The 15,274-nt window shown below is 37.2% G+C and overlaps 1 protein-coding gene across 1 annotated transcript; it reads right to left on the reverse strand.

The window, feature by feature from the left end:
- Positions 1 to 1,463: 1,463 nt before the first annotated feature.
- On the reverse strand, positions 1,464 to 14,832 carry LOC126380370 (uncharacterized). The gene is made up of 6 exons (XM_050029755.1): positions 14,750 to 14,832; positions 11,089 to 11,167; positions 7,115 to 7,201; positions 5,517 to 5,762; positions 2,339 to 2,483; positions 1,464 to 1,994 (listed from the first exon to the last, which is right to left on the reverse strand). The coding sequence occupies exons 2-6, from the start codon at positions 11,158 to 11,160 to the stop codon at positions 1,732 to 1,734; spliced, it is 813 nt and encodes a 270-aa protein (XP_049885712.1). The 5' UTR covers positions 11,161 to 11,167; positions 14,750 to 14,832; the 3' UTR covers positions 1,464 to 1,731.
- Between the last annotated feature and the right edge of the window lie 442 nt (positions 14,833 to 15,274).

Here is a 15,274-nt window from a genome sequence, read left to right on the forward strand (position 1 = left end):
ATTTCGAAACGCTTAAAGTTGCGTATAATAAACAAATTTCTGTAACCAATGATTCATTAGAAGAATATAATAATTAAATAGCTAAGATAACTCAATTACAAAATGAAATTGAAAAGAAATATGTATTAATGACGAATAATAGAAATCAGCAGAGAGTAGCTATAGGTTTGTTATTACAAGCTCAAACTCTACAAGAGGTAGCTGAAAGATTAAGTACTGCAATTCCTTTTTTTTGGACATGGTATGTATGACTATAGTATAATTCAATCTCATGTCTTGGAAAATACTGTAAAATCTATTCCTAAAATTATTATGATTTCCGATAATTTAAATGATATTGAACCATTCATAAAAGTAAGTAGTAAAATTATAACTAATAGAGCATATTCCATTTTAGAAGTGCCATTAATTAAGCAAAACGTCTATCGAACTAGAAAAATTGTTCCAATCATCCTTAGTACCCCTGCCTGCCCCTATCCTTTATTACAAAAGGTTACCATAGCTTACGACAAAGAAGATGTCTACCAGGTTGTGGACTGCAAGGAGCTTAACACATTAGTATGCAAGGGAAGCCTCATAAGGATGGAAACATGTGAAACCGAAATTTTATTCAAGAAGGAAGGTATTAACTGTCAAACTGTTCCAGTTATATGCCCCGATGAAGAGATTCAACAGATAACACCGAAAGCGATCTACATGTTTTTTTAATAAAACGTCTGAAATAAGGTTCCGGTCCGGCAATAAAGAAGAAAAGACTGTGTGGGCAAGGGGGTCATTTTGAGTGGAGATAATTGTGAGTTGACTGTTTCGGGAACACAGCTTTTCAAGTTAAGTGAATCAGAAGAAAATATTATTACTTATAGCTCAAATTGAATTAATGGAAACAATACCAGAAGTTGAACTAAGATACGATAAATCGAAAATAACAGCAAAAAATAAGCAAATAAAAGAAATCCAGACTTTGACGATACAAGAAATACAAAAAAAAATTTAATACAGCTGGATCGCCATTATCATCATAATTATAATTGCTATTCTATTGTATTTCAAATTTTAAAGATCCAAGGTTAGTTTGAAACCATGGACTTCAAATTTGGAGGGGGACAGTCAATCGACCCAACATGGGAAAGCATCTAAAAATATAATGACTTTGCACCAGACACCTATTGTTCAACCCAAAACCCTAACAATCTTGTTGACTCCTTGGACCACCATGAATGAGAGGTTTATTTTTGAAAACCAAACCCCCTTAATGGTCAGTAAGTCTTCAATGGAATTATCTGTTTTATCTTCGTCCGGAACAATAGAGAAGTAATGGTCTGGCCACTATATAAGCCGCCTGCGCTCTGAAGACTGGATTCACACCACCAGTAGTTTTAGAATAGTTTAGGTCACTTTATGTAACTCTTTAACATAAGTACTTACTTATGTTAAAAATTTCAATAATAAATATTTTTTTTAAGTCAGTGAAGCTTCAGTTATTTTGACTCGCGCGTATTGCGCCCGATTCCTTAAATGGCAATGGCGGCCACGTAAAGGCCTTTTGAGCCGGCCAAAGCGGTGTGTTGAGAGCTCTCAATCTGTTATGAATAAGGTTGTCATTTAGCCAATTTCGCTCTTTGAGTCGCTCGATACTCGCCTGCCATAATAATGCTACGGGTACCTACTAGTCATAAGAAAAGTGTCATTTTATCGTGCACCCTGAGATATCTTTTCACAACTTCAACTTCCTCAACCTCTAATAATACTCTGAGTGTTCAACTCTTCCGTCTTTACGTAAACGTCGTAAGTTGGACAGTCAGTAATAAATGCGATTTTCTGATCTTTCTTTACACCATCAGTGACGTTAATTCCAGTCGCTTCCTGTGCTTTCGAAGACTCGTTTAGGGACTCATTATATGATGGGGGCTCCTCAACGGTGGCAGCTGCCCTCTGACCTTCGTAGAGTACGTTGATATAGTTGTTAATTATGTACAGGAACAATATAGCGAGGCCTGGAATATAAATGAAATACAGCACTTTATTTTTGTTTCTTTTTTTCAGTATACATGTGTGTACCTAGCCGGAGGTATCTTATTTTATTATAGGTCCGGTTTTTTACAGCAGAAACAGCCACTCTGATCTTCCTACTACAAAGTTTTATAAACAAATAAGTCGGACTCTCCGCCACATTACAAAAGGAATTATCATATAGCACCCTGCTTTGAAATCAAACATTTATTTTTATTTTGGCTGCTGGCCACCAGTTATGGAATTGAGTAAACAGATCCTTCGAGTTGATGCCACTGCTATAAAATACCTTAAGAAGAAGAAGAAGACCATTCTCGCACCAACTTACCTATGTCGACGAGTTTCAAGAACCAGTAAGTCTCGACGGAGAAGCTGGCTTGGTAGGACGGCTGGCACATGATGTACACGACCTGTTGGAGGACTCCCTTCACCGCGGACAGGTAGAAGAACATTTTCATGGACTCAGGGTCTCTCTGGAAAATAAAGGTTCGGACAGCCCTCCTTTCATAAATACCTGTAAAGGACAAGTCAAGCTCTCGACATACAGCTGGCGTGACAGGGCGCTATCGCGTCACTAACTGTGTGACTAGTATCCTATATTTCAGTACCTAAATTATGACTACTAGCGCCCCGTCACGCTAACAATGTGGCGAGAGTTTACAAGTTCTATAATTGGCACCTTGTTTTCCATCCCTATTGTTTACTTTTATTAAGGTTGCTTGTCTTTTAATAAAACACATAATACATACATAAACTCACGCCTACTTGATACGATTACCCGCGAAGGGAACACCCAGCCCAATACATACTTCCGAAACTTCTCGGGTATGTGGGTTTTCTCACGATGTTTTATTTCACCACTGAGCACGTGATAATATTTTTTAACATGAATTATAAACAAATTTGAAAACCCTTGTTGCACCGTTGTAAAGGTGACAATTCCTTCGTTGTTTGTTGCGACATCCTCGACAAGCTGTTAAACGCCTTCTATTTATTATTTTATTAGTTTTTTTTTTATTCCTAAAAGAAAATATTCAAATAAGACGAGTCCTTTTATAGACAGTTCATTGGGTTTCTTATCAGGAAGGTAAAGGGTGAATATCAAATGTCAAGTTTGGTAGCGAATTTTCATATGATTTTTTCGTGAAAAATAGGGTTCCGACATCCTTTCAGATCCTTGGATCCTTCCTTTTTCATGTTGGAACCCAATTTTTCACGAAAAAATAATATGAAAGTTCGCCACCAAACTTGGCACATTTTGATATTCACCCTAAAACGGTAGCCAAGTCTTGATAGACTGATGTCTACTAGGGGCAATATGAAGGGAATTGAATGGCGCATCAAAACACCCTTTGGCATTGTATAAAATTGAAAAATATAGAAGAGAGAGTGGAACATCATAGAAATGTGGGTCGTATTGGAGAGCTATAACACAATAAGGTAAAAAAGCTTAGTAAAAATACATGAATTGAGAACCTCATATTTTGAAGAGTAATAAAACGTACTAAAATTATATTTTAATTTGGGAGCGATTGTATCCCTCTTAGGACCTCGTATCAATAGTGGCTGCAAGTTGATTATTTGTGGCTCTGCTCATTCCATTAGGTATCACGGGCGCGAATATATGACCTACTTAATATATGGTAAATATAAAAGACAGTGGTGTAGTACTTATCAGCGCACCGCGCAGGCGCAACATAATGATGCATGTTTGATTATAATTTAATGAATATAGCACAGTATTGGTATTAATAAATTAATGAGGAGCTCGGTGGCGCAGCGGTTAACGCGCTTGGTCTGCGATTGTTGAAGTTAAGCAACTTTCGCAAAGGCCGGTCATAGGATGGGTGACCACAAAAAAAAAAAAGTTTTCATCTCGAGCTCCTCCGTGCTTCGGAAGGCACGTTAAGACGTTGGTCCCGGCTGCATTAGCAGTCGTTAATAACCATCAATCCGCACTGGGCCCGCGTGGTGGTTTAAGGCCCGATCTCCCTATCCATCCATAGGGAAGGCCCGTGCCCCAGCAGTGGGGACGTTAATGGGCTGATGATGATGATGATTGGTATTAATATTATTTTCAAAACTTGTTATTGAGAAGTTTCTCGCACGCACCTTATAAACAAAGTGTAGCACGTAATAATGCTCCTGACATAAGTTATACATAAAATCACGCCTATATCCCGTAGTTTAAAGTTTAAATAAAACATAGTGGAAATTATAGTTAAAAGTTAAAGTTAGGCACAATTCTAGCGTCTATCGTCCCACTGCTGGGCAAAGGCCTTCTCTTCATCCTTCCAGTCCTCAAGTTTTCGTCGAGCTGCCGATACCATAAGAAAAACATACAAATAAAATTACATACTAATTTATAATAAAATACATACATACATACATACATAAACTCACGCCCGTAATCCCAAATGGGGTGGGCAGAGCCACAAGTAATCAAAGACAACTTGCAGCCACTGTTGATACGAAGTCCTAAGATGGATATGATGAACCTTATGGTGATAAGGGATCAGCCTATCGCCCATAACATTAGTCCATCATGTTAGAGGACGCAATCCCTCTGTCGGTTTTTACGACATGCCCGGGAAGACAAGCAGCTGAACGTGTTCTATGTTTTTTTTATTTGCTCCCAGAACAGCATAGAAGCAAATAATAAAATAATAATAATTAATTAATAAATATTACTAATAATTAATATTAATTATTTATTTTATTAATTAATTTTATAATAATTATGTATAAAATAATTTGATTCACGTTTGGATCATAGATAATTGATATCACATGGTTAACGGTAAAAAAAAAAGTTTTGACTTAAACATAGCTGGCGAGGAGTGGGTGGACTATACACCTCTGCCTACCCCTTCGGGGATACAGGCGTGATGCTATGTATAAAATAATATCATCATTATGGTACAAGAAGATCAAGGGCGTTAAAATGGCCACATCCATGCAATTCATCTAAGAAAGCATTATTGCAATTTGACATTTGCGCATATTAAAGTGCGCAATGCAAACAAATGTCAAATAGCAATATTGCTTTTCTTAGATGAATTGCTTCGATGTGGCCATTTTAACTCCCCAAGTATGCTCAACCCTATGCCAAGCCGCCATTGCTAGCCCTTTGATGACGTAAGTGTAACCACTGTGTTACCATTAAATTGGTATCTCCAACGTTCCAAGGACGTAAATTTTAATATTGAAAATGAAGTAAATTACTGACTAATGCATTAAATTACTATTACTTGTCACATAAATAAATTACTATTACTTGTATTAAAAATCATTAATACTGTAAGTAAATCTTTTACTAAAAGTTCAAAATTTCCTTGCAAAGTCAATATAAAAACATTGGTCGTGGGTAATTTTTTGTGGGTAAATTTATTTTTTACGAAATGGCAACTCAGAATGCAATGACGTCAGCTGGGCTAACCTTGAAATGTTAGCTGTCACTTTTGAGCATACCTTGTTTTCTTGCACCATTATCATCATAATCTTACCCTGTATATCGCCGAGATGAATGACAAGACAAACTTTAGCCAGATGACATTGATGAGGAAGTTCAGGACATCCACCAGGTAGATATGCAGCATGCCAGGGTAGCATACGGGGACCGACGGTATGCTCATGTAGACCTCGTGGAAGTTGTTGGCGGTCAGGGTCATGGGGAACGGGAAGAAGCCATGGGTGCCCAGGTTAAGGAGCAGCAGCAACGGCTCCAACCACGGCCATTCTACTGCCCGCAACTGAGGGTAAAAGAAAAATCAAATCAAATCAAAAACTTTACTGAGCCGCCAAAGGCTCCTGACATGACTCATGTAACGACTACTTACTTACATCAGTAAGTAGTAACCGGGATTAACGGCTTAAAGCCTTCCGAGGCACGGATCATCTTACTTTCGGACAATCAGGTGATCAGCCTGTAATGTCCTAACCAAACTGATCACAAAGTAATTTTTGTGATATTCGCCCACCGGGATTCGAACCCGGGTCCTCTGGATCGTGAGCCTAACCACTGGACCACGGAGGCCGTATTATTTATTTTAATAATATTATAAGTATTTATTGTTCAACTGCAATTCTTTTATTTATTATTTTTTTGTTATAGGATAACTATTTAAAGTTTACTTAGCAGTTCTTGATAGTACCACTGTACTATTCACTATGTACAGTCATGACTAATATCATGTACCCACTTTCTAACCCTTTAGAACCCTGTCGTACTATCATATTTGTCATTGAATGAGACTTACGGTTTAATTTGTCAAAAAAGCTAATGTGACATGGTATCAAAGTGTTACATATTAGTACTCGTAACCGTACCTGCAGACACCTAATTTTATTTTAAGTTATACCCGCCATTTTATTATCCCCCGAAAGGGAAAGGGACAGATGATTGACAACTGTTAATTTCAAAATGAATGAATTAATAACCCGAATGAATAAAATAGGCATCTCGCTGACATATAAAAAATATTGGGTTATTGGGCAATATAAAATTTTGGGAGAGATTTTAATTTTCTGCCTAAAATTGAGGTGTGTTCCATAAATTTTATGCCTATCGATTGCTCGTCCATTTCATTTTCGGCGGATAAGAAAATGACAGGTACTCGTATATAACTTAAAATAAAATTAGATGGTGTCTGCAGGAATTAGCACCAATAACTGCGTAAACTTCAAACAACTTACAAAACGTTGATGTATAAAATACTTCTGATTTAGAATAGTATAATAGTTACGGAGATGTTTCATATTATTCAGGAAGTTGTTATGGTAAAAATATTTAAATGAAATAAGCTTAAGATGGTATGCACTGGAATTAGCAATACCGAGCTACAATAATAACTATTATTGTTAACTCAGTAGTGTTATTGCAACTCGATAGTTCAACAATTTTGATATTTAAATGTGGTGTATTATTCAGACTATAAAGTCACTTCGTTTAATATAAAGCTGCGGCATATCGCGTGATGAATTCAAACATATTGACGGTGTATAGAAGCGTTTAGTAAGAGCGTTTTCACGTGCGATTAGTTTGTACCGGGATTGTATGAAGCTTGGCAATAGGATAGTATCAAATACAAAAAAAAGAACTTACGCTGTTCAGATTGATATCACATTCGAAGCCATCGGAGACTATAGCAGTAATCAGAACATGGATCACTATGTCGACCACCGCCGCCACCTGAGAACGTAAACATCATTGTATATTAATACTTCCGGCGACTATACGTGGACTTTTTATAATTTTGTTGGTGATTGTAGTGTATTCGTCTCAATATAATTATATTAAATAAACATCGGCTCGTTGCCACACACTACGTCTTCACTCCACCCCTGTACATACCCGTACAGTTTACTTTTTAATTGTGGACACCGCGTAGTGCATTGCCCGAGACTACAGAATAATATATATGTGAATCGATTATATCGATTCAAGTATTTAAAATATTATTTACATATTTAATTATACCTACGTGTATTACAATAAGATGTTTTTATGTACTACAGTGATCTTAACACCGTTTAAATGTACACATGTTTTTTCCTTTTTCCAGTAGTCTTACCGAGTAGTCTTACCAGTTGAACTACTGGGAATTTCCTTCCTAATAGACTTACTGAATAGTAAGACTCAGCTTTTCCCATTAGTTAATATTTTAAAACATAGACCTAGTAATTGATAGACAGTAGCTTTAAATCTAAGAGATTTTTTTAAAGAAAGAATGGTGGAAGACCAGATAATTGGCGGGACGTCGAATAATGAAGGAGGAAGCGAATCTAGCGGTTCGAAGAGGAGGAATGTCGTCCCCATATGGTTGGAACCCCGCCTCGCGTCGCGTTGTCCGATGGTGGAACAAAAATATTCACTAAAAATAAACATAATATACATAAACTCACGCCTATTTCAGACAGGGGTAAGCAGAAAGTATTGAATTCCATTTGCTTCGAACCTAACAATCCTTTGGTCATAGATTCAAATTCACTATGAAGGGTGTCTATAACAACTGTATAATTGGCTATGTGATAAATGTTATTATTGTATAAAAGATTATTTTGAAGATGCTTAGAAGTTGAATATTAATAATGTTTAGAGAGTTTTGAGACTGTATATTTATTTTTGTTAATTATTGTTAAGTTTGTTTTGATTAATATTAGGTTAGTTAAGTTTGTAAGTAGATTTATATTAAACGTGGTAAGAACCCGTTATTATGTGTTTTAATTAGATTTATATTAGTTAATTAAGTAGCTATCTTGAGGAGCTCGGTGGCGCAGCGGTAAACGCGCTCGGTCTGCGATTGTTGACGTAAAGCAACTTTCGCAGAGGCCGGTCATAGGATGGGTGACCACAAAAAAAAAATGTTTTCATCTCGAGCTCCTCCGTGCTTCGGAAGGCACGGTAAGCCGTTGGTCCCGGCTGCATTAGCAGTCGTTAATAACCACCAATTCGCACTGGGCCCGCGTGGTGGTTTAAGGCCCGATCTCCCTATCCATCCATAGGGAAGGCCCGTGCCCCAGCAGTGCTATCTTACCTACCTCCTAAATTTTCGCATGCTTATATCTAGCGGATCATGTGATACTTAGAACATAAAACCTACCAACTGTTTACAAAACCATGAATCCTATGCGAATAAATGATTTGATTTGATTTATACAGACTTAGGCAAGTGGGTGCCATGCCAACCTGACTGACCGTACTTGAGACGCGGTAACGACACGGGAAATCCCAATTTGACAGTCTCGCCAAAATTCACGGTAACGGCAATGCAACAAAGTCGCTTTTTCTGTCCCTATATCCTTATGTAAGCTTAAATCTTTAAAATTACGCAACAGATTTTGATGCGGTTTTTTTAATAGATAGAGTGATTCAAGAGGAAAGTTTATATGTATAATAACATCCATTAAATAGTGGAGAAATACTGTTATTTTTAAGGGTTTTAATGTGATGTCATAAATAATTATTTTTTTTCCTCAGCATTGCACCTGAGCGAAGCGGGGGCGGGTCGCTAGTACTATAGTATACAGGGTGTTAGAGACATCGTAACTAATACTGAGGGGGATGATTCAGACCATGATTCTGAGTTGATATCAAGTGGAATTTTCCGTCGCAAAATTCATGATTTTTTTTTAGTTTTTTTAAATTATTTTCAATTCTATACTTTTGCGATGAAAAATTCTACTTGATATTAACTCAGAATAATCAGCTGTTTCATTCCCCTCAGTATTCGTTACGATGTCACTTACACCCCGCACAAGTACATACTGTACCCATACAAGTAGGTATGGGTGTTAGTGACACCGTAACGAATACTGAGGGGGATGATTCAGACCATGATTCTGAGTTGATATCAAGTGGAATTTTCAGTCGGAAAATTCATGAATATTTTTGTTTTTCTTTTTATTATTTTCTGTTCCATACTTTTGCGACGGAAAATTGCACTTCATATCATCTCAGAATCATGGTCTCAATCATCCCTCAAAGTTTTCGTTACGACGTCACTAACACCCTTTATATATTATGTATTGTTGTAAAGGGTTGACAAGAGCTAGCAAAAGGTGCTAATGCAATGTTATGTTATTCGATATATAATATTCGTCCCACAGCTAGGCACCAGCTTCTTCTCAATCAGCCGGAGAAGGCATGGAATGGAGCATATTCCACCACGCTATTCGAGTGTGGATTTGTATAGGCTAGTAGCCCGGGAACAACGAATTAACGTGCCTTTCGAAGCACGGAATCATCGACTTTCAGATGATTCACCAGAATAAATGAATTCCATAATGTCCCCATCGGTAATCGAACCCGGACCTTCCAAGATCGTGAGCCCACCGCAACGCTTTAGCCACTAGACTGCGGAGGTTGCTATTCGATATAAGTACTTACCCTAGTACCTACAATAATATATGATCGGGGACTTAAACTTTTTCTTTGTTCCGTATATAAGTTAGGAAACCTAAACAACGTACTCGAGTTCTTTACTATTGAAGTGGAAAATAAGTTCGTTCTTATATGGAACTAAATCTTCCTTTCTTGCGCATACGTTTTATATCTTAACTTTATAAAATTCAAAATGTATTGGAAAACATACAACGTGTGTAGCTCACAACACCTACCTACCTTTACCTTTACCTTTTTGATACCTTTTTTCTTTTTATTTAAGGGTTAGACTTATATCCTCTTACGGAATTGAAAAGAAGTTTGGAAAGGCCCTAATGAGTATTTTGTTTGAGAACCGCTGTCGCCATTTCAATTTTCCTTTCTTTACTACTACTCCTTCAAACAGATAACTACGATAACTCTACTGCTTTTCAAATTCCATAGACACTCTACGAATAATGTATATTTTATGCGATAGGATGCAATTGTATTATTACTTTTCGTAGTAGTCGTTACATGAGCCATGCCAGGGACCTTTGATGGCTCAATAGTAACCCTGACCTGGGTTGATGGGGTTGGTAATCCACCTCATAACCCACACGATAGAAGAGAAGTAAGAACTGCATACAAAAGTATGTTTTTCTAAGGTTTTTAAGGTAAGGAGGGAACGTCTAATGACGTTCCGATTCCAATTTGTCATACTCTCATACTACCTATTATGAACCATCAGTGACCCATGGTCTCTGTCCGTGAAAGGGTTAACAAAGAGACAACCAATCTCTAAAACAAGTGTTCGCGCATCTTGTGAGACGACGTGTAACTACGTACCTACAACCGATATTTCATGTTATTTGAACAACCATAACATCTTAATTTGAGGGAACAGAATTATAATATTTACTTACTTACACAACTTAATGTATACGCAATTACGACAGGGTTTGGTCCACCGCTGTTTTAGAAAAATGTGAGACTATAATTATGTTCATAGGATGACAGTGGACCACACATAACACGCAGTTAGACATTTGACCATATTTTGACATTTCGCAAAAAGTAAATGTAGGTTGTTATCTACCCTTTTATTAAATTGAAAATTGTTTCGTTATAGCTCGATATCGCATCGCGCTGAGTTGGGAAAGGAACGCGTTAACAGGGTATTTGTCGAGTATGACGTGTAACTAATACGCTCTTACCAGGTTCATGTATCCGATGATGAAACACTGAGTTCGCAGGTCACCGCAACCAGACCTCCTCGTGTCCGCCATCTTGGAACTGTGAAATGTACCCGCATTTATCATACATACTTCATAGAGTCGCGCGCTTACTTACTGTACGGTCACGAGTACTAATATGTATACACTTTGAAACCATGTCACATTAACTATTTTGACAAATTAAAATGTAAGCCTTATTAAATGTCAAATATGATAGTGCGACAGAGTTCTAAAGTGGATAGACGATATTGCTCATGACTGTACATAGTTACTTTTTTGTTAAGTACACCATTCTGCGTCCAAGTCTAGTTAATGTTCGATTCCTGATAGTGGTTGAAGTAATTGCTTTATATGCATGTCATATCTCTCTGTATGTTAATGTTAAGTTCTGTGCAATAAAGTATATTTAATATGATTACTTCTGCCCGTATTTATAATATTACGTACTTAGCTACTTAATAATATAAACGTATGAGTTAATTTGGGATTTTTTTAGGAAATTGTGTTCTACCTTAGTAATATATATATATATATATATATATATATATATGTATGTATGTCTTATAAATATATATATCTTAGGCCGCATTGTTACTTGAAGATTGTTTTAATTTTTTTTTTTGACGTGACTTATTGTACATTCACCGCATATGACATTAACTACTTGGCCGGAGTTTTCAAATTCAAAACTAGAAACAAATTATTGAATAGGTACCTATTCAACAAGAAAATGTTTCAGATGCTAATTAGTAGCAAACAGTGGAGCGTTGTTTTATTTATAAATTAACGATTTTTCTCGAGAAATAAAGCCATTCGAAGTAGAACCTCCGTGCTCCAGTTTGTTTTTCTTAAATAAATAACAAACAAGGGAAAATTCCTTCCATTTCATAGCAAAATAATAGTTTTATACTTAATATCTTTTTATAAAGTTATACGTAAATACTACATTACTTTAGTGAGTTGAGATTGATGACTACTTGTTTTTTATTTTGATCAGGTGGCTAAATTGTCATCAACCCGCATTGGAGCAGCGTGGTAGGGTATGCTCCATACCCCCTCCGGTTGATTGAGGGGAGGCCTGTGCCCAGTAGTGGGACGTATATAGGCTGTTTATGTAAATTGTCATCCAATTACTAAATTCTGCGGAGTTTACAGGAACGGAATACGGTAGTTTCCAAATAGTCAAATCAGTTACTTTTTACTAAACATCAAAACACGAAATAGGGAATTTGTATGAAAAAGCAACATGTTACGTCATAGAAAACATGTCAAAATTTCGCACTTATCTACGTTTTTTATCACCTTTAGATCTGTCTTTATTTAGTGATCAGAATTTCATAATTTATCTTTGACCTAGGAGACTGCCCAATTGGAGATATAGTACATATAACGTCCAGTGCGAAGGAGAGAGATACCTATGTCGCTCATTTCAGACCCTCCCAACCCTCGTGCCATATAAAATAAGAAAACAGACTTGCTTTGGCGCTTAGGTACGTTTGAATACGAAATACTAGAACGGCTGACGGCCACCAGGATTAACACAGAAGTAGATTTTAGAGAATCAAATAACTGCTGATGGATTCTTAACATTGACCTAGGTCTGCCAACCATTGCCCAATGGCTCAAATTAGCTTCCAAACGTTTTTTCGATTCTGCTCCGCACCACCCAAATCCCCTGGTAGTTGCGGCTTCCGAATACATCCCGCTTAGGGACGGTACTGAAAAGTATCGGCGTCCGAAGGACGTAATATACGATCCCGACGACCCGATTACTCTAGCCATAGAGGCAGCCAATCAGCTCGCGACACCAAACACTTCAGGACCCCGATATCGACCCCGCCGGCGTGGTCGACGATTTCCCTCATTCAGCGCTTATCGCTATCGACCCACTAGGGTCGATTAATTCTTTCAAATATTTTTCCTCTCAGACGACGCCCTGAGCCGAGGTTCGCGCCCAACTGGGCACCCTCAGGCCTGTTGTCTTAAACGTTGTACCGGGTGAGAGCCTTCAGCGCTCCCCATTTGTCCGGCCAAGTAGTTAATGCCATCTGCGGCAAATCTACAATAAGTCACGTCAAAAAAAAAGATGGATTCTAAATTTGAATTCTGAATACCTGTATACAGATAGGTAGATACCTCGAATGTTCCCATCATTTCATTCTCAATATTAGCATATATAATGTATATACGACGTAAATGTATCGCCTTATACAAACAAGCTCGTTTTACACAGACACCACACATTGACGTTATCGTACACGCGCATCTATGTGTGTGACGTCTGACGGCATATGATTCAAGTTTAAACTATGTTCGAAAGGGAGTGAGGTAAACCTAGCTCAGCCGCTGGTGGGGAGCGGAGAGTTTCCGTTCTATACGTAGAATTATTCCTTATTCTACGGCCTTATAGTGAAAACCACGTAAGCGCCTTTTTGATAAATCACATTCAGATATGATTTTCTTCAACAAAACCGATCATTTCTTTCAATTAATTTCACAACTAAAATTAAAAAGGCCGGTCATTGACCTAACATCTTAAAGTGTACCTACACGAATATACCTTAAGTGCCTTAAATGCTTAAAGGGGAAGGCGATGGGGCGATGAACGCTCGTTTGACACGATTAGCGCAAGTGACAACTGTCCGCCCCGTTTTCTAAGAATCGCGTCTCTGGGTATCAGGTTGGTACCTACCTATTATCACTCATGTTTCGATCGGATCAGGTAACGAAACTCTTTAGGAGAATCTCTTTATAAACTTTAGCTAGTAATCTAGTATTGCGTCTTCATAAGTGTACAACTTCAACCGTTGGACTACTTCCTTCACAGTAGGGTAGTTTCCAATACCGGGTGAGAGCCTTCAGCGCTCCCCATTTGTCCGGCCATGTAGTTAAAGCCATCTGCGGCTAATCTACAATAACTCATGTAAAAAAGGTAGTTTCTAACTAGTCAAATCACTTAATTTTAACTAAACGTCAAAACACGAATGGAATTTTTATGTAAAAGCAAACTGTGACGTCGCGTCGTAGAAAAACGTGACAAAATGTCGCACTTATTATTACATTTCTCTTATTTATTTATAAAAAGGTACACTAATAGCTTATATAATAAAACATTAAATAAAATAAAAGTTACATCAGGAATTATCTAAAAATAAATAAATATATATTTTACTTTTTTAGAAAAAAAGAAAACATATTTTGATTATGTCTTTATTTAGTAATCAGAATTTCATAATTTATACTTACCTACCTAATAAAAATGAATAGATTTTCAGCAAAACAAATTGATTTAACACGCGGGAAAATTGCTATTAGACACATTTAATCAGTCGTACGTCCCCAACACTTATTTTCAAGGCGTATTATTTCTAGACCGGTAGTTTTACGATGTCCAATAACAACAGAATTTAATTATGTTTGAAAATGCACACTGACCGTACAAGTACGCAATAACTGCACCGTAGAAAAACACATAAAATGTCCCAAGTAATTTAACGTTTAAGAAAGAAATTAAATACTTCAACGGATACCCTTAAAAATGTTTTAAATCCACCTATTTATTTTACATAAATCCAAACTAACACTTAAAGCAATTTCAATTTAAAATACTAAATCGAGCATATATAAGTATTTAACTTACCGATATCTGAGAAGCAATTAATCGAAGCAATTTGAAAAAGAAACAGACTAATTAACGTGCACAGTGTGCAATCTACCGCGGCGCAATGACAAGTGTATGTGCAACACAGTGAGTGAGTAAGACACTTGGCTTTTGTTTCTTCCATTCATAAACGATGTGAGCTGCCAAAGATTTTGTAGCATTCAGCCTCGTCTGAAACTCAATCTACTAAGCAAACGTATACCGCATACATTGCTCACTTAACTTAACATAATTGGTAAAGTTGGAGCTTTTTTTTGACGTGATTTATTGCAGATTTGCCGCAGATGGCATCAACTACTTGCCCGGACAAATGGGGAGCGCTGAAGGCTCTCACCCGCTACAACGCTTAAGACAACAGACCTGAGAGTGCCTAGTTGGGTGCGAACCACGACTCAGGGCGTCATCTGAGAGGAAAAATATTTGATAGTATTAATCGACCCTAGTGGGTCGATAGCCATAACCGCTGATTGAGGGGAGTTATATGTACTATAACAACGCATGGTA

The sequence above is a fragment of the Pectinophora gossypiella genome, chromosome Z (assembly GCF_024362695.1).
Source record: "Pectinophora gossypiella chromosome Z, ilPecGoss1.1, whole genome shotgun sequence".
Classification (NCBI taxonomy): Eukaryota; Metazoa; Arthropoda; class Insecta; order Lepidoptera; family Gelechiidae; genus Pectinophora; species Pectinophora gossypiella.

Coding starts and splice junctions, on each gene's coding strand:
- LOC126380370 (XM_050029755.1), bottom strand. CDS start 11,160: ATGGCGGACACGAGGAGGTCTGGTTGCGGTGACCTGCGAACTCAGTGT. Junction 7,202..11,088: donor TCATCGGATACATGAACCTG/GTAAGAGCGTAT, acceptor TTACGTTCTCAG/GTGGCGGCGGTGGTCGACAT. Junction 1,995..2,338: donor CTTGAAACTCGTCGACATAG/GTAAGTTGGTGC, acceptor TTTATATTCCAG/GCCTCGCTATATTGTTCCTG.